General features: G+C 47.6%; 2 protein-coding genes across 2 annotated transcripts; one reads left to right on the top strand and one right to left on the bottom strand.

Annotated features, from left to right (window-relative positions):
* Positions 1-13: 13 nt before the first annotated feature.
* KCTD13 (potassium channel tetramerization domain containing 13) lies at positions 14-13284 on the top strand. The gene is made up of 6 exons (XM_027526481.1): positions 14-439; positions 1939-2108; positions 9585-9674; positions 9764-9816; positions 10483-10678; positions 12508-13284. Exons 1-6 carry the CDS (start codon positions 196-198, stop codon positions 12742-12744), a joined length of 990 nt encoding a protein of 329 aa, XP_027382282.1. The 5' UTR covers positions 14-195; the 3' UTR covers positions 12745-13284.
* A 126-nt stretch (positions 13285-13410) lies between these two features.
* Positions 13411-17755, bottom strand: ASPHD1 (aspartate beta-hydroxylase domain containing 1). Its single transcript, XM_027526480.1, has 3 exons — positions 16137-17755; positions 14214-14327; positions 13411-13674 (listed from the first exon to the last, which is right to left on the bottom strand). Exons 1-3 carry the CDS (start codon positions 17014-17016, stop codon positions 13565-13567), a joined length of 1104 nt encoding a protein of 367 aa, XP_027382281.1. The 5' UTR covers positions 17017-17755; the 3' UTR covers positions 13411-13564.
* Between the last annotated feature and the right edge of the window lie 148 nt (positions 17756-17903).

The raw sequence follows: 17903 nt of genomic DNA, 5'->3' as shown, positions 1-17903 counted from the left end.
GACGCGCCTGCGCAGGTGCTCGCCCGGCTTCCGGGAGGTACCGGCGCGATGGGACAGAAGGCCAGTGTCGCTGAGTAGCGGCGGCGTAGGGGCGTGCGGGCCAGCGGTCCGGTCCGAGGGCTCAGATCTCGGTCTCTGGAGCGGCCAGGGAGCACGAAGAGAACCTAAGGTCGCTGCCCGCCGCCACTACCAGGCATGTCCGCCGAGGCCTCGGGCCCGGCGGCGGCCGAGGCGCCGTCCCTGGAGGTCGCTAAGCCCTCGGATCTGGAGCCTGGCTCCGCCGCCTACGGTCTCAAGCCACTGACCACGAACAGCAAGTACGTGAAGCTGAACGTGGGCGGCTCGTTGCACTACACCACGCTGCGCACCCTCACCGGACAGGACACCAGGCTCAAGGCCATGTTCAGCGGCCGCGCGGAGGTGCTCACGGACGCCGGAGGTACGCGGGCTGCCCTTGCTTACTTTCCTGCATCCTCCAGATCCCGCCTCCCTTTCGCCTAGTCTGTCGTCGCCCAGTCTTCTCATGCCCCTTTTCTCCTACCGTCCAGTCAGCTCGTTCTCACCTCCTCCGGCGCCCACATCCCATCTCATCTCCCCTTTCTCATTCATTATCTCCTTCCTCCCCCGGTCTTTACCCCCAGCAGTAGTAACCAACATTCATGGACCACCCGCCACCCCCCACCCCTCCAGCTACTCTTCCAGGCGCAGTGGTAAGTGATTAAACATGTCAGCTGAGAATGTTCATTGCTGCGTCCCACCGACCCCTTCACCCCTCAGCTCAAAAGACTTGGGAACCCGCCATGCTGGCAACAACATCCTTCCAGGCAATTTTCATCAGTTTCTTCCACTTGCCGAGCCTTTTGTTCCGCTCTCTTCCTCAGCGCTGCCAACAACCATCCCGGAGTGTTAGAGGATTTTGTCTGTCTCTGTTCCCCTAACGCAGGTCCCTGTACAGTCTAGGAATCTATCTATACAGACTGTAGAAGGAAGGGGCTGCTTTTGCTTTGCCAGGGACCCCAGAATGGAGAGTGGACAGTTCTCCTCACCAGGTGAACCTTACCCTCTGGAAGTGTTGCATTCAGCTCCGTCCCCCATATGCCGAAGGGGAACTTTAAAGTTTGATGGGGAGAGGGGGAGGTGATTCAGAAGGGGTTACGAATTATGAAGGCCGGCAAATAAAAATTGGGGAGGTATCGCTCAGCCTTCATATGCCTAAAGGTGAATAATTTTTTTATTGAATAAATATTTGTAAAATGCCAGTTAGTGTTAGAAATGCATTGGAGAAGGAAATGGCAACCCACTCCAGTGTTCTTGCCTGGAGAATCCCAGGGACGGGGGAGCCTGGTGGGCTGCCGTCTATGGGGTCGCACAGAGTCGGACACGACTGAAGCGACTTAGCAGTAGCGATGTTAGAAATAGTTTGGTAAACAAATCTGGTAAGATAAGTCTTTCAGAGTTTTGCTTTTTTTGTATGTGTGTGTGGGGGGGTGGCGGGTAGGGGGAGAATAAACAAACATACAAAAACGAGAGCAAAGCGTGTGATTTCAGATAGTAATAAGTTCTATGAAGTTTATAAAGTAGTGAACTGGTGGGTGCGGTAGACATTCTTAATAGGGTGGTCAGAGTTAGCACAAGAGGTTAGGGGTTTATTGATAAGGTTATCTGTAGGTACTTGCTCATGATGAAAACCTCAGTGTAGACCATACTTGGGAGGGAATTAATTCTCTGTGGCTGGATGTGTTTAAAAAAAATAAATAAATAAAAGGCCCATGGGAGAACTCACTGGAGATGTTTTAAAGGGATTTTCATGGATATGGCAGAGGCCTGAGACAGATTAGTATTCAGATTTGTGGCTTTGGAATCCTTTTTTAATAAATATCGTAGTTCTGTGGCCTTCAGCAAAGCCATCCTTTCTCCTGCCTCTCCCCACCCCACCAGGCTGGGTGCTGATTGACCGGAGCGGCCGCCATTTTGGTACAATCCTCAACTACCTGCGGGACGGGTCTGTGCCTCTGCCTGAAAGCACCAGAGAACTGGGGGAGCTGCTGGGCGAAGCCCGCCACTACCTGGTGCAGGGACTGATTGAGGACTGCCAACTGGCACTGCAGGTGAGCACCCCTTCCGCACCTCCTGAGTCCCACCCTGATGCCTATGTGCCTGGGAGAGCTGCCCGAACAGTTAGCTGTTAAGATATTAAAGAAAAAAGGAAATATGGCGCCGTGACTGGAATGTTGCCTCTGGCCTGACTCTGACTGGCCGTGACCCCAGCGATTTCGGGGGTCCTCTGCGTTTCTGCTATCCCACCACCACCTCATGCCAAGACTGCTGCTCTGGTTGAATGACTTCTTTCTCTGCTTCTTGCTGTTTCTACCAGCCAGTCCAACTGTTACACTGACAGTGTAACACGGAATAATGATCCTTAAACACAACCCCAGTTTATTCTCTCCTTTGCTCAGCAATCCCAAGTAATGCCTTGTCCCACTAAGTTAAAAAAAAAATTCTAAATTTAAATTGTAATGTAATGACCTCCATGATCTGGTCCTAACCTGGGAGGCAGCATTCCATCACGTTCATGGCTTTAAGTAACTTTTTTTTCTAGCAATGAAATACTGAAGAAGCAGCCCTTCCTGATAAAACAGGGATGGGGGTGCCAGAGCCCCATCTGCTGGGCTTCTCTTCTGGGGATCTCTTAGAATTCTGAGGAAAAGAGGTTGGAAAGGACAGCCAGGAGATATGGGTTAATGTCACCTCCCCCACTGCTGACTGAGTGACCTTGAGTGGGTCAATTCCTACCTCTGGCATTCTGTTCTCATGTTCCAGAAGATACGGAAATGAGGAAAATACGTGCGATGTAGTGAGTTTCACAGAAAGTCTTTTATTCTGTTCTATTTTTACAATGTTAAAAGTGTCCTTTCTTTTATGATATAATATTAATAGCTTATAAGAGTTTCTTTTTTGATGCCCTTTATATATTAAAAAGTGGCAGCTATGAACAACTTTCTGTTGTCTTGGGGAATACTTATTGGTCCTTGAAATCCAAAAATATAAAATTCCTTTGGGCAATAGCTGTGTTTGTTTTTCAAGTTTTTTGACTGCATCTCATAGAGAAAATGCATTTTTTATATTCATCTTTATATAACCGAGGGCTTCCCAGGTGGCTCAGCTGATAAAGAATCCGCCTGCAATCCAGGAGACCTGGGTTCGATCCCTGAGTTGGGAAGATCCCCTGGAGAAGGGAAAGGCTACCCACTCCAGTATTCTGGCCTGGAGAATTCCATGGACTATATAGTCCATGAGGTCACAAAGAGTCAGACATGACTGAGTGATTTTCACTCACTTATATAACTGAAGTGAGAATTCTATAAAATGATACTTTTAGTGAAATACACTCTGATATATTATGCTTTCTTTCTTTCTAATGCTATTTTGGACCCATTAAATTTATTTCATGGCCCATTATGGGTTACCACTTGCAGTTGAAAAAACATTAAACTAGATGATTTTGGAAGTGCATTCCTATTTGGTAGCTTTACATGTATCTAATGTTATCTCATATCCACTGTGGGTAGGGTCTGTTACCTCCTTGTATATTTGTTTGACATAAAAAGAAACATGAGGGAAGCTGGGGATACATCCAGGGTCAAAGAACTCTTTAAGCAGCAGAGCTCCAAGTCAACCCCAGTTTATCTGACTCCCAAGTACAGTACTTTTTCTTCTGTGCTCCAGCTGCCTTCTTTCAAAGTTTTCTCAAGGCTGTTCCCATCCCCAACCCACTCAGCTAGAATATGTGTGTGTGTTTGGAGGTTTGGGGTTTTGTTTTTAAGATTCAGGTACAAAGTAGTGAGTTCATCATACTTCTCAGTGTGCACTTAAACATCTTTAGTCTCTGCAAATCTTTTCACTTTTCATTTTTCTTTCATTCTTGATCCCCTGCCCACTTCCCTTGCCCTCATAGGTACCCCTCCACTTCTAACGTTTTAATATGTTTGCTTGGATTATGTTTGTACCCTTGAAAAACTATAAAGTGTTGCTTTGTATACATAAACATTTTAAATTTCCATAAATGGCTTTGAGCTATGGATTGTGTGTTCTGTTTCTTAATTCAGCACTTTTTCCAAGTTTCGTTCATGCTGCTGTACATACATTTAGTTCTTTGCTTCTAACTGCTGCATGGGAATCTGATGTGCATTCGTAATATTTTGTTTATACATTCCCCTGAGGTTGGAGACCTAGATTGCCTCCTGCTTCCTGTCCCCACAAACAATGCCACAATGAGCATCTTTGTTCCTGTGCCCTCGTGGGTCCTGGACCAGTGTTTCACATGATTGTGGCTGGGATTGGAATTGCTGGGCCACAGGACACATACAGATGAATTTCAGCAAGTATCATCTGATTACTCTCCCGAATGGCTGTAGCACTTTATATTGTTGATGAGCAGTGCATAAGGAATCTCATTTCTGCATATCTTCAACAACTCATGGCATCACCCAGCATTCTAATTTTGCCCATCTGATTGGTATAGAGTGATCTAATTTTAATATGTATGTTTCTAGTTACTAAGTAGATTTAGCATCTTTTCATATATTCACTAACGTTTTTGGTTTCCCCTTCTGTGAGTTGCCAAGTCATATTCTTTACCAAATTTTCTATTGAATTTGCTTTTTCTTGTTGCTTTGCTGGAGATTCTTACATAGTTTAGTTCCTAGAGAGAATTAAGCCCTATTATTCTAGGGCATATACTTTACATAATAAATTAACTTCTCCTGTGCATATAGAATGGTACTATTTATCTGACATTTTCAGAAGAGTTGAGAAAATAGTTACTCAGATTATTTGCTGGGTTTTGATATTCAATAAGGAACCCCAGTTGAGAAAGTCTGTTTCAGATAATAATTTCTAGTCAGTTTTAGATGTTGCCAGTCATTTCACTTAGAATGTCATCTATCTGTGACATCTGTTGTCGAACAGAAATTGTTGATTTTTAAAATTATACATAACCATTTATTATTTTTAAAGCATATATAAGTATTGTAGAAATTTAGAAAACACAGATAATCAAAAAAATAAAAGCACCAAATACTCTTCCGGGTCTTTTCCTGTGTGAGTGTGTTTGTCAAAATATGATTATGGTGTATGTGCTGCTTTGTAATCTGTTTTTTTTGTTTGTTAATAATTGCCATCTTTCCATGTCAGTGAAATTTTATCTAACATCAAGGGAATGTACAAATTTCTCCATTTGTTCCAGAAATGTCTGTCATAGCTGGTTCACGTCTAAACCAGTCCAGTCTAGATCCTTGCATTACATCTGGTTATTATGTTATTTTCCCAACCCAAAGCAGTTCTTTTTATCTCATAATACTGACCACCAGTTGTCCTGCACAATGACCTACTTTCCAAATCTGCCAGATTTGCTTTGTTAACCCTCATCCTATCTTGAGTTTCTCTAAACTAGATGGTAGATTCAAAGGCTTGATATGAAAAATTTTGATTAGAAATATTTTAAGTAATGTTGCATATTTCATACTGTGCTATATAAAGACCTATAGTGTTGTTAGTATGGCCCATCATTATTGATGCTCAGAATTGGCCACTAGATTCAGGTGGTGATGGTTTGATCCTTCATTGTAGTTCCATTCCTTTGTTGCCAACTATAAAGTAATTCAGGTACTTTATGAATGGAAGTTATCTATCAACCACACAATTGTTAATTCTCACCAGAATCAGTAATTTCATTAGTGTTGTAGAGTAATTATAATTCATTCAACATTACTTGGAATTATTTATAAAATCATGCTTTTCATTGTCAACTGGAGAGACTCTTGAATTTAATATATTCAAATTCCTCTTTTTTTTTCCCCCACAAGATCCTTTTCTGTTTAAGTTTATTCTGTATTTTTTATTAGCTTTATAGTTTTATCTTTTGTATATGGAATTCACTGTAGTAATGTGAATTATGAAGGGATTTAACTTTTTTGTCCTCCATGGAGGGGACAGTGCCATCTGCTACACAATCTGTGGTAGCCAGTGTCCAAGAGAGCCACCAGCAATTTTTTTTTGCCTCTTGCTTTTATTCAGGTTCTTGTTCAGTCCCTTCCCACACTGGATAGAGCTGACCTATGTAACCAGTAGGAGATTGCAGAGGTGATAGTGTGTGACTTCTAAAGCCAGGTCATAAAAGACATAGCAGCTTCTGCCTCTCGGATCACTCACTGTGGGGAAGCCAGATGCCTTGTGAGCATACTCAAGCAGCCCTAGGGAGACATCCACTTGGTGAGGAACTGAAGCCTCCTGCTCATGGCCAGCACAAACTCTCAGCCAAATGGGTGAACTATCCCAGAATTGGATCCTCTAGGCCCATTTAAGTTTTTAGAGAACTACAACCCTGGTCAACAATGGACTCAAACTTTACAAGAGACTCTGGGCCAGGACTACCTAACTAAGCCAAGCTCAAGTTCCCGACCCACAGAAACTGTGTGAGATAATCAATGTTTATTGTTGTAAGCGGCTAAGTTTGTACTAATTTATTACCTAGTAACAGATAACAGATTGTGGTATCTGGAATGCAATTCTGCCAAAACAAAACCTAAAATGTGGGAGTGGCTTTAGAACTGCAGAGTGGGCAGAAGTTGGAAGGACTTTGAGAAGAGTATTAAGAAAAGCCTAAAAAGCTTTAGAGTATTCATAGAAGTCTGATGACCTTTGAGGAGGCTGCAGTGTGGAATATGTTTCCTGGAAAGTGGTGGAAAGGGTATCCTTGTTATGTAGTGGCAGAAGTAGCAACACTGTCTCTGATAGGAATATATTAATAGAAAGTAGAAAACATACCTAATGAACTGGGTGATCTAGCAAAGAAATTTCCAGACAGAATGTTAGGTGCCACAGGTTTCTTGTTGCTTATACTAAAAACAAAAGAAGAGAGGGTACGCAGAAGGAAATTGAACACAAAGGAGCCAGTAATTTGGGGCAGGAGTTGGGAGGGAGGGGTGGCGCTTGAACATTTCCAGCCTTTCAAATAACAGCTGATGTTAAAATTAACAAATGGCTTCCAGGCAAAGAAAAAATACAGGGCGTTCTCAATATGATATGGTCTAAAGATGAAGCTGAGGATGCGATTGTAAAATCCTTTGTTAAGACCTCAGAATATCCAAGAAGATGCCTCAGAATGATTCAGTCAAAGGATAGCTCTTCTAAGAAGCTTAAAGCTATTGTCAGGCAGCAGTATCAGCATAAGCTCAAAGTAGAGAAGAGCTCATCTCACAAAGTTCTGTGGGTGTGGTTTCTGTCTAATGAACTGAACCCCGGACTCACAGTTCAGTTCAGTCACTCAGTCGTGTCTGACTCTTTGTGACCCCATGGACTGCAGCACGCCAGGCTTCCCTGTCCATCACCAACTCCTGGAGCTTGCTCAAATTCACGTCCATCAAGTTGGTGATGCCATCTGGTTATCTCATCCTCTGTCGTCCCCTTCTCCTCCTGCCTTTAATCTTTCCCAGCATCAGGGTCTTTTCCAATGAGTCACAAGACGCCCATTAAGTTTTTAAGGGAATCACATTGGCAGAAACACTGCCAGCTTAGACTTAGAGACAGAGACAATACAAGAGGAAAAGAAGCCTTTGGGCCTGCAAAAGTTGTACGGGCAAAAGGCAGGCTAAAGAAACGATAGAGCTGCACTGAAATGATCACAACATTGTTAATCGCCTAACTCCAATATACAAGAAAAAGTTAAAAAAAAAATTAACAAACTATGGAGCTGCAAACATGGATTGTCTTTAATGGAAAAAGAAGGATGATGGCTCAGGTCAGAGCCAAGAGCCATAAAGAAGAATCACCAACTTGTGTGCATCAGCGCTGTAATGGAATGGGACTTTGGGGGAATCTTAGGAAGAAGTGGTGAGTATGTTTTGCATATGGGAGGGATTTGAATCTGTGGGGGCCAAAAGGTGGATTGTGGAGTCATCCTCCAAGGCAATCCTCAGCATTATTCCCTAGCATTCATTCCCTGGTGGTGTTCCGTTCCACATTGAATAGGGCTAACAAAACTAGATCATAAAAGACTGTGAGGAGATTTCTCTGGTGGCCCAGTGGTTAAGAATCCGCCTTGGAATGCAGGGAACAGGTTCAATCCCTGGTCAGGGAACTAAGATCCCACATGCTGCAGGGCAACTACTGAACCCAAGTGCCACAGCTCCTGAGCCTGTGTGCCAGAATGAAACATCCTATGTGCTGCAACTAAGACCAATGCAGCCAGATAAATAAATATTTTTTAAAAAAAGGCCTCTACTTTGCTCTCCCTCGGATTATTTGCTCTGGAGAAGCCAGCAACCATATTGTGAGGACACTCAAGTAACCCATCACAGAGGTCCAAATGACAGGGATCAAATATTTCCTGCTAATAGCCAGCATGAACTTGCCAGTCATATGAACAAGCTTTCTCAAAAACGAATCCTCCAGATGAAGACAGCCTCAGATTATTGCAACCCCAGCTGACTTACTGTAACCTCATGAGAGACCCCATGCCAAAAGCATTCAGCTAAGCCATTCCTGAATTCCTGACCCACAGAAATGGATAATAATATTTGTTGTTGATTTATGCTTTTTGATTTTGGAGCAGTCTGTTACACAGCAGTAACTAATACACACTTGCCCTCACTGATCTGTGATGTTCTCTCTGTAAATGTCAGTCTTCATTTTATATATAGATAGGTATCTATCAGTCTGTTTCCAAGTTCTCTATTGTATTTCATTGTTTTTGTTTCCACACAAGACCTACACTGTTTTCATTGTTGTGGCTTTGTAAGATATTTTAATATCTGGGAGGGTCAATCTCCTCTTTCTTGACTCTTTTAAAAAATTGACCTAAGTAATAGTAGAATTGTTCTTCCGTGTTAATTTTAGTAAAAGTCTTAGGTGTTTCTAAAAAAGAAATTCTGGAATTTGTATTAGAATCGCACATCTAGTTTTTAGGTTGGGGGAGGTGAGAGGGGTTTTGGCATGAGGATTCTCAAAGGCAGAGAAGAGGAAAGAAGCCTCTGTGTCTGGCTCTAATTCTCCCTCCAGCCTCCCACCCAGCCCAGTTCATTCATTCACCAGATACTTATTGAGCATCTGCTGTATACTAGGTACTTATTCTCTAGAAAGAGACTATGAGCAAATATACCAAAAAATGAGAAAATGTGAGGACCTGAGTGCCATGAAGAAAGTGAATGGAGAGTGTGAAAAGGAAGTAGTAGAGGTGGCTACTTAGCCAGGGAGCCCAGGGAGGAGGCCTGGTACCCTCCTAGGAGCACTAATTGCATTGATATCTGAATGGCATGAAGGGGCCAGCCATGCAGACAACTGAGTGCTGGCCTTTGCTGGCAGTGGCAGCAGCAAAGGGCCCAGGGGGCACAAGCAGCTGGGTGCAGAAAGGAACAGCTCAGCCAGCAGGCAGGGGAGAGTGGCAGAGCCGAGATCAGAGAGTTCACACGTGGACCACTGAGGAGTCTGGATTTTTTTTCCCAGAGGCAACAAGCAGTGTTGGAAGGCTCTTAGGGGAGCGAGTGACCTTTGGTTGTGCTGTTAATCACCTTCCGCTTCTTCTCCAGCAAAAAAGGGAGAACGTATCCCCGCTGTGCCTCATCCCCACGGTGACATCTCCCCGGGAGGAGCAGCAGCTCCTGGCCAGCACCTCCAAGGTGAGGCCCCTGAGCCCTGTAGGGTGGAGGCTGGGCGCCTGTCCCAGCAGCCTGACCCCCACCTTTCTCCACCCTCTTCTCCCCAACAGCCCGTGGTGAAGCTCCTGCACAACCGCAGTAACAACAAGTACTCCTACACCAGGTGACCCCCTTGGAGGTGGGGAAGTGCAGTGGGTGGAACCCTGGGCTCAGCATAACCCATGGGGAGGGTTATGGTCACACAGGGGGTGTGGAAAGAATCCTGCCTGGATGCAAATTCCAGCTTTGCCACTTATCCCTGGGGACTTTGGAGAGGTCATTTTCACTTGTGAGCTTCAGGTTTTGGGTTGGGGTTTTTTTTTCTGAGTTTCAGTTTTATCAGTAAACTGGGGTCCCAATGAGGATTAGCATTTCCTAAGTGCTTGCTTTATAAGAGGCATGGCTCTAAGCACTTTACATATATTTACTCACATGAACCTCACAGTCGTTGGAAGTAGTTATTGTTGTGATCTCCATTTTACAGATGAGGCAATTGAGGGAGCAAGAGGTGAAGTAATTTGCTCAGTGTCACTCAGTTAAAAGGGGCTGGAGCAAGGATGTCTGGTGAGGCCACTCGCCTCCAGAACCTGCACGGGTAGATCCCTCTGCTGTGCTGGAACTTGCTGAACAAATGCTGCTTCCTTTCCAAGGCCTGCTGGGCACCAACCTCCTAGGCAGGACTAGAGTGCTGGGTCTCAGTGCCCCTAAAGCTGGGGTAAGGGGGGTGGGTTGCAGAACAGAGGGAAGGAAGCCTGTCGTGCTGAGGCCTCCTGGCCCCCCTGGTCCTCAGCACTTCAGACGACAACCTACTTAAGAACATCGAGCTGTTTGACAAACTGGCCCTGCGCTTCCACGGGCGGCTGCTTTTCCTCAAGGATGTTCTGGGGGACGAGATCTGCTGCTGGTCTTTCTACGGGCAGGGCCGCAAAATCGCCGAGGTGTGCTGCACCTCCATTGTCTATGCCACGGAGAAGAAGCAGACCAAGGTCAGATGGGGTTTCGGGGCCTGGTCAGGGAGGGCTGTGGCGGTGGGCAGGATCAGCACCCTGGACAGAGGCAACTCATCCAGTCAGGCCTGGGAATTCCATCAGTGGGAGTCAGGAGCTGGAGTTTCAAGTTTTGGGGGTCTTAGCTCTGTAACCTTGGGCAAGTCATCTTAACTTTCTGTGGGTCTCTGCTTTAGCTGTGAAAGGAGGGTGTTGGATTACAATGGGATTCTTAATGTAGGCCAATTGAGTTTCAAGACTATCTTGAAAGAATATGTGGTTTGGGGTTTTGTGTGTGCATTTTTCTGTGTAGAAGGACTGTATCTGTCTTTAGACTCTCAGAAGGATCTAATGACCCAGAGTAGGTTCTTAAAACTTCAAGTATTTGGAACAAACTGAGATCGTAGGCCTTGAGTTATTACTGATGATTGTTATGGCATCCATCATCAGAGACTTTCTAAGCACTGCAAGAGGCTTGAAACCAGGGTAAATGAGATGCTGAGTAAAGAACAAGCCGTCTGTCATGACATCTGTCCCTGAAGATCTTATCACCCTGGTCCCTCTGACCTTGACAAGAAGGGTGTGCCTCAGATACACAGGAGATCTTGGAAGTCTCTAAGCACCCAGTGCTATTTCACACCTCACTGCCTTTGCACACACCATTCACTCTTAGGATTATGTTTCCTCATTCCTGTCTACTTGTGAACTTGTGCTTAATCTTTAAGACCTAAGCCAAACATCACTTTCTTTGGGACAACTGAGTCCAAGAATTTTCAAGACAACCACCCCAGAAAAGTTGATCCTACCCCCCTCACAGCTAAACACAGCGTTGATTGTAGTCTGCTAGGGATGGGGCTGTGGAGGGTGTTTACTTCAGCAGCAAGGGGTTAGCTTCTTGAGAGCAGAGCTGTATCTTTTTTCCCCTATCTCTCTAGCACTAGCCAGGCTTTTATCACACTACAGAAGCTAGGAAACATTTATTGAATGCATGAATGAATGAATAGCCCAATTTCCAAGTAGCTTCCTCTGTAGTTGGGAAGACAGGAAGATAAACAGTAATGAGATTGCAGCTCATTAAAGTTTTGTTGTTTATATCCCTCCAAGTCACACAAAGGGAACCCTTAACTACCTCTTCATCCCTTTCTACTCTTCTTCACTCTGCCTTATTGCTTTGGCCTTGCTGCTGATCTAAAGATACACTAAGCACACTCCTGCCCCAGAATTCTTAGACTTGCTGTTCTCTTCTCAGACTGATCTTTCTCTAGTTCTCCGTCTGGTTCCTTCCCTCCCTTCCTTTGGCTGTTGGTCAAATGTCACCTCAGTGAGGCCTTCTCTGAGCTCTGTCTTTAAAGTTGTAACATTCCTCCCCTTTTCCTGCTATAACTTTTCCATAATACTTATCATCATCTGACACTTTATATCTTATTACATGTATGTCTGGGTCCTCATCCTAGAATGTAAACTTCCCGTGGACAGGAAGTTTGCCTGTTTTATTCACGGCTATATTCCCCAGTGCCTCGAATAATGCCTGGTACTGTGCAGTCACTCAGTAAATATTTGTCAAATGAAAAAAAAACAAACCAAGAGACCTAGCAACAAAGGACAAAGCAAATAACTCTGCCTGACTTCAGAGCTGGACTTCACAGCACAAGCACGACTTTGCTGAGTACAGACATAGCAAAGAGGACAGTCCAGGCTCAAGGAACCTGTGACTGTGGAGGCCAGGCGACTGCACAAGCTAGGAGGCTGCCAATGCAGGAGCAGCCTGGGGGAGGGGATGGCTGTATAGTCAGGCCAGGAGGGAGCTGGGGGTTGCTGGCCTTTTGCAGGTGGAATTCCCAGAGGCCCGGATCTTTGAGGAGACCCTGAACATCCTGATCTACGAGACTCCCCGAGGCCCAGACCCAGCCCTCCTGGAGGCCACAGGAGGTGCAGCTGGAGGTGGTGGAGCCAGCCGAGGGGAGGATGAGGACAACCGAGAGCACCGTGTCCGCAGGATCCACGTCCGGCGCCACATCACGCATGATGAGCGTCCTCACGGCCAACAGATTGTCTTCAAGGACTGAATTTTACCCTGAATTTTCCTCTAGCCACTGGGACCCGAGTCCCTCTCTCTTTTCCTCCTCCCCTTCCCAGATCTTTGCCCCGGCTTTGCTGGCCAAGTCGTGGGTCTCCCTTCCGTCCCTTCATCACATGGTACAGTTCACTTTGGCCCTTTTCCATCCATTCCCACCTCATTGCTAACCACATGGTACATTCCAGCCCCTCCCCTCAGAGGCCTTCAGAAGGCCTACGTTCGTTCCTTCATCCCCATCGTTGTCCTGCCCTCTCCCCTCACCAGCGGGTTTAGAAGGATTTAGAATTCCCTTTCTCTTTTTTTAGTACATCTACACGCCAAAGTGTCAAGCCACCGTGATAACACCCACCGCGTTCTGAGCCGCCTCCTCACCATTGCGAAGGGTTGTTTGCTCCCTCCTCCTCCCCGCCACCCTCCCTACTTCCTTAATACTAGGCTGACCTGGGCCTGCACCGGCTCAGCATCTTCCCAATTTGTTTCATATTATTTATTATTTTAATTTTCTATTAAATTATTGGAATAAAGTCGAGTTGAGGGTCTGCTGCTGGCTCCCAGGGAGATGGCTTGTTTAGGGAGACACCTGGATGGGAGAAGACACAGACCCTTGCCCCCAGCCTTTCCCTGGGCTGCCAGCTGGGAAGAAAGTAGTCAGGAGAGCATTTAAAATCTGTATTTCAGTGTTCCCTGGCCAGTTCCCACCCTCAGCCCCACCCCATCCCCTGCAGTGGAGAGGCGGTCCTGGCTACCACTCAAGCCATCCCTGAGTGCAGCCTCTCTCCAGCCCAGATGTTTGAAAGAAGCATTTTCCTTCAAGGGTCTGGTGCGAAGACAAAGTCGAGGGCCTGGCGTTCGGCCCCAGCCACGTTGGGATGCCAGAGGTCCACGATGAACACCACTCGAGGCCCATCTTCGGGAGAGCCTAGGACACGTGGGGGTGGAGAGAGCAGAGCAGCTGACATTAAGTACTTACAGGCCAGAGCACTTATCAAATACTCAGGCAGACACTATGCATATAAGTGCCAGACACTGTTCTGATCCCTTACGTGTATTAGCTCTTAATCATCAAAACAAACTAGGAGATAGTACCATAAGCATTCCCATTTTATACACAGTAACTGAGGCACAAAGAGGTTAAGTAACTTGCCTGAGGTCACACTGCTAGTAAGTGCCAGAGGGAGGACAGGAACCCAGGGGGTCAGGTCGAGGGTCTGGTGCCACGAACCACTTGGGTGTGCACCTACATTAGCTTATTTAATCCTTACAGTCACCTGACAAAGAAGGGGGTTGCCCTGTTTTCCAGGTGATTGGAGAAATCATGTGACTTGTTCAAGGTCATGCAACTGGGAAATAGTGGTGTAGGACAGGAAGCCAGCTGGGTCCAATTCTGCAGCCTTTATAGTCTAATCCCCTTCACTCTTCAGTCCCTCATCCCTCCTGGCAGAATGGGAGCCCCATTACCATTATGAGCCACTGTGTACAGGAAGGAGTCATCCACCAGAAGACAGTGTCCCTCAGCCCAGCACTGGGGCTCGCCCCCGACCACCAGCTCACAACCAGGGGGAATCTTCAGGCCTGTATAAAGAGATGCAGACCTCCAAATTCCTGCCTCCGTTGAAGAGGCCCACCCCCTTAAGTCAAAAAGCAGAATCTGAGAATTTTACACACCAGGTTCTATGGTTTTATGACCACCTGATGCAAAGAGCTGACTCACTGGAAAAGACCCTGATGCTGGGAAAGATTAAAGGCAAAAGGAGAAGGGGGTAGCAGAGGATGAGATGGTTAAATAGCATCACTGGCTCAATGGACATGAATTTGAGCAATCTCTGGGAGATAGTGAAAGACAGGGGAGCCTGGCAGGCTGCAGTCCGTGGGGTCGCAAAGAGTCGGACACGACTTAGCGACTGGACAAGGCAACAACAAATGGTGTTCCCCTAGCTCTCTAGAAGGTGACCTGTGTAAGATTACAATACAGTGGTGGATGGGAGGACATGCTAGGAGATGGGAAACAGTGCAAAGCACAATCAGTTCTGTTTCAGAGAAAAGGGAAGGGTTTCTAAAGGAACCAGCCTCCCTTCTTGGGTTTCTGTCATTTTAACTCAAGAACCCTCTCTTGTGTTAGGTCCTCTCTCCCCAAAAAGTATAAAGCAAAGGGCTCCATCCTGCCGAGGACCACACAGTGGGGTGCAGAAAACTGAGGAGCCAACTTAAATAATGGGGAATAGGGGGACATCCCAGAGGAGGTGTGACATTTCAAAGTGTGAATTGTGAAGGCTAATTAGGAGTTTCCCAGGAGGTGATAAAGGGGGAAAGGCATCCTAGGTTAAGAGCATGCATGTGGCATCTGCCAGGACCAGCCAGAAGGCCTTCATAATTTAGGACGTGGTAGAAGGGAAGGGAAAGAAGGGAACAGGTGGGAGAAGAGAGAAAAGAGCTGAACTTGATCCAGGCTCTTCAAAGCCAGTGTGCGTTAAAGTACAGAACACATTCAACTGGTAGCACAGGAGATGACTGTAGGCAAAACGAGGTCATAACATTAAATAACTTATCAATCAGAAAATGAGGGATTGTTTTTCTCCTCATTTTCTTTCAACCTTTAAAACATTGAAAAGAAAATCTGTTTGATGCTACCATAACTTTAGCACCCCTACTAACATTGCTGCTTTTTATTTTTTTATTTTGGACTGCACCATGTGGCTTCTGGGGTCGTAGTTCCTCTACCAGGGATTGAACCCAGGCCCTGGTGGCTCAGTGGTAGAGTTGCTGCCTGCCAATGCAGGAGACATGGGTTTTACCCCTGGGTCAGAAAGATTCCCTGGAGAAGGCAATGGCAACACACTCCAGTATTCTTGCCTGGGAAATCCCATTGACAGAAGAGCCTGGCAGGCTACAGTCCACGAGGTCGCAAAAGAGTCAGACATAACTTAGCAACATTTACAACCACTAGACTGCCGGGGAATTCCCAACATTGCTCCTTTTTAAAGGAGGAGAATGTAGGCTTCAGTCTCAGACTAGAATATTTTGCTAGAAGTTTTCAAGCTTTTTTTTTTTTTAAGTTTAAACTTGTCTTATGAATAACTTCTATTTAGGGCAAGTAATACTGATCATCATTGTTCTACACAGATGCCTTCTAATAAGTAAAACAAAACAGGGGGAGTCAATATGAAGAAACAGGACAGGTGGTAAATGACTATGGGAACCTTGTGAAGATGGCTTTCTGATCATTGAAACTCAGGAAATGCTGCTGTGGGCAATAGGGAGTCACGGAAGATTTCTGAGAAGGCACAATCAGAATCACAGTGTAGAAAGCTATGATGGCAAGGAGAGAGTCTGGAGGGGAAATCGTGGAGGCAAGGAGGTGGTCTATAAGCAGCATCCACTTACCCAGATGACATCTGACGCGGGCATTGGTGGGCCCACAGCGGCCCTCAAGCCGGGCGCCAGGCAGGAGGACGGAGAAGCCAGCGTTGCCGAAGGTGTTAGCACTCATAAAGCTTCGCAGCCCCCTCAGTGCCCGATAGGCCCCCGGGCACCGGCGGCAGTTGCTGGGTTGGCAGCGGCCTGCTTGGTATAGCAGGAGCTGGTAGCACCCAGGGGCCAGGGGTGGGGACCAGCCCCGAGGTGGAGGAGTCGTCCCTGAGAAGTCCCAGCTCACAGCCCCAAAGTCCCGCAGGATAGCAGGGAAGCTGCTCTCCAGGAGCTCCACATCATGCCTCTGGGCCTCCCGGGGCACGAAGGGGGCAGAGGGCAGGTCTGGCAGGAAAAGCAGGCCTGGGCGCTGGATGCCCAGGACCCCTGGCCCTCCCCCTGGGCTGGGGCCACCCTGAGCTGCCCGCCTCACCCTACCCATCCCTGCCCAAGAGTAGCGCCTGGCATAGGCGCGAAGGCGACGGCTCATTAGGCCTTCCGTCCTGGGTCCTTCTCCGGACTCTCCAGAGCGGCCTGGACTTGGCCTGCCCGCTTCAGAGCACCCTCCAGGCCTACCACCAACAGCCCCAGCCCGACTTCCAGTCCCCAGGGCCTGCATGTCTTGGGAGCCCAGGCGGTAGCAATACCAGAGGAAAAGGGAAGTGAGGGCTCCAAGGAGCAGGGTAAGGGCAGAAGAGGCCAGAGGCAATGGCCATGCAGGCATGATGGGCAGGGAGGCCCTGGCTAAGAGACCTGGGGCATCCTCCAGACCCCAGTTCCCCTGTCCCCCCAGTTCTCCACCGGTTCCCTCCATGGCGGCTCCCTGGCTACCCCCTGCGCTGCTTCCTCGCCACATTCCTACTCTTGATTCTCTGTCCTGAGATCCTGTTGCCACCGTGTACCTCCTCCTTTCTCCCTCCCTTCATGTACCTCTAACCCTTCTTTTCTCTCCTTCTACCTCTCTCTCTCTCTTCTACTTCTTTCTCCTTCCAACTCTCCTCTTTCTATTTTGCCTCTTTCCTCCTTTCTCCTTCCGGCAGTTTCCTCTTTCCGGTCAGTCTCTCCTTTCTCCCCTTCTCCGTTCCTCTCTCCTCCTCCACCACCACCCCGCCCCCACCCCCACCTCTTTTCGCTCTCTCTTTTCCTCCCTATCCCCGCTTTCCTTCCAGCTTCCCCAGACAGCACTTCCTACCCTACTTAGACCCGCAGCCCCGGGAAAGGAACGCAGTCAGCCGTCCTCTGCAGCGACTTCTCTCTCCTTCCTCCCCCTTTTCTCCTGCCTGCCCTCGCTTCTCATTCGACCCGACCCACGGCTTCTCTCTCTCTCCCGCTACCCCCTCCCCACCTCTCTCCTACTCGCTCCTTTCTTGGCTCCCACTCACCCTGACGTCACCCCTCCCCACAGTCCTCTCAGCTTGGCGACCCCCGCCCTCGCCCAGTGGCAACCGCAACTCAGCCGGGTTGGGGTCGGGGGGCTGAGGGGGGTCCGTCTCCGGATTTGCCTCCCCCGGCCCCTACGGGCCGCCACGTGGGGCGCCGGGGGCACAGCGCCAACCTCCAGTGCCCCGCAATGCGAAAAGAAAGGGCGGGGCCTGAGAGGGGTGTGGCAAGCTAGGGGGCGGGGCGAGGGCGAGGACTGACTGACAAGGCGGGCGCTCGCGGACTGCGGACAGGGATGCTGCGGCCTGTCCGTGGGTCAGCCGATCCCCAGACCAGTCGGCCTGTGACTCCACCTCCCCCTTC

This window comes from Bos indicus x Bos taurus, chromosome 25 (genome assembly GCF_003369695.1).
Source record: "Bos indicus x Bos taurus breed Angus x Brahman F1 hybrid chromosome 25, Bos_hybrid_MaternalHap_v2.0, whole genome shotgun sequence".
Lineage (NCBI taxonomy): Eukaryota > Metazoa > Chordata > Mammalia > Artiodactyla > Bovidae > Bos > Bos indicus x Bos taurus.
This window is presented reverse-complemented; position numbering and strand designations above follow the sequence as displayed.

Excerpts from the sequence above, each read along its gene's own strand:
- ASPHD1 (XM_027526480.1), bottom strand. The coding sequence starts at position 17,016 with ATGTGGCGAGGAAGCAGCGCAGGGGGTAGCCAGGGAGCCGCCATGGAG. Across the intron at positions 14,328-16,136 it reads CCGCGTCAGATGTCATCTGG|GCCTGAAGATTCCCCCTGGT; the intron begins GTAAGTGGATGC and ends CTCTTTATACAG. Across the intron at positions 13,675-14,213 it reads GTACACAGTGGCTCATAATG|GCTCTCCCGAAGATGGGCCT; the intron begins GTAATGGGGCTC and ends CACGTGTCCTAG.
- KCTD13 (XM_027526481.1), top strand. The coding sequence starts at position 196 with ATGTCCGCCGAGGCCTCGGGCCCGGCGGCGGCCGAGGCGCCGTCCCTG. Across the intron at positions 440-1,938 it reads GGTGCTCACGGACGCCGGAG|GCTGGGTGCTGATTGACCGG; the intron begins GTACGCGGGCTG and ends CCACCCCACCAG. Across the intron at positions 9,817-10,482 it reads AACAAGTACTCCTACACCAG|CACTTCAGACGACAACCTAC; the intron begins GTGACCCCCTTG and ends CCTGGTCCTCAG.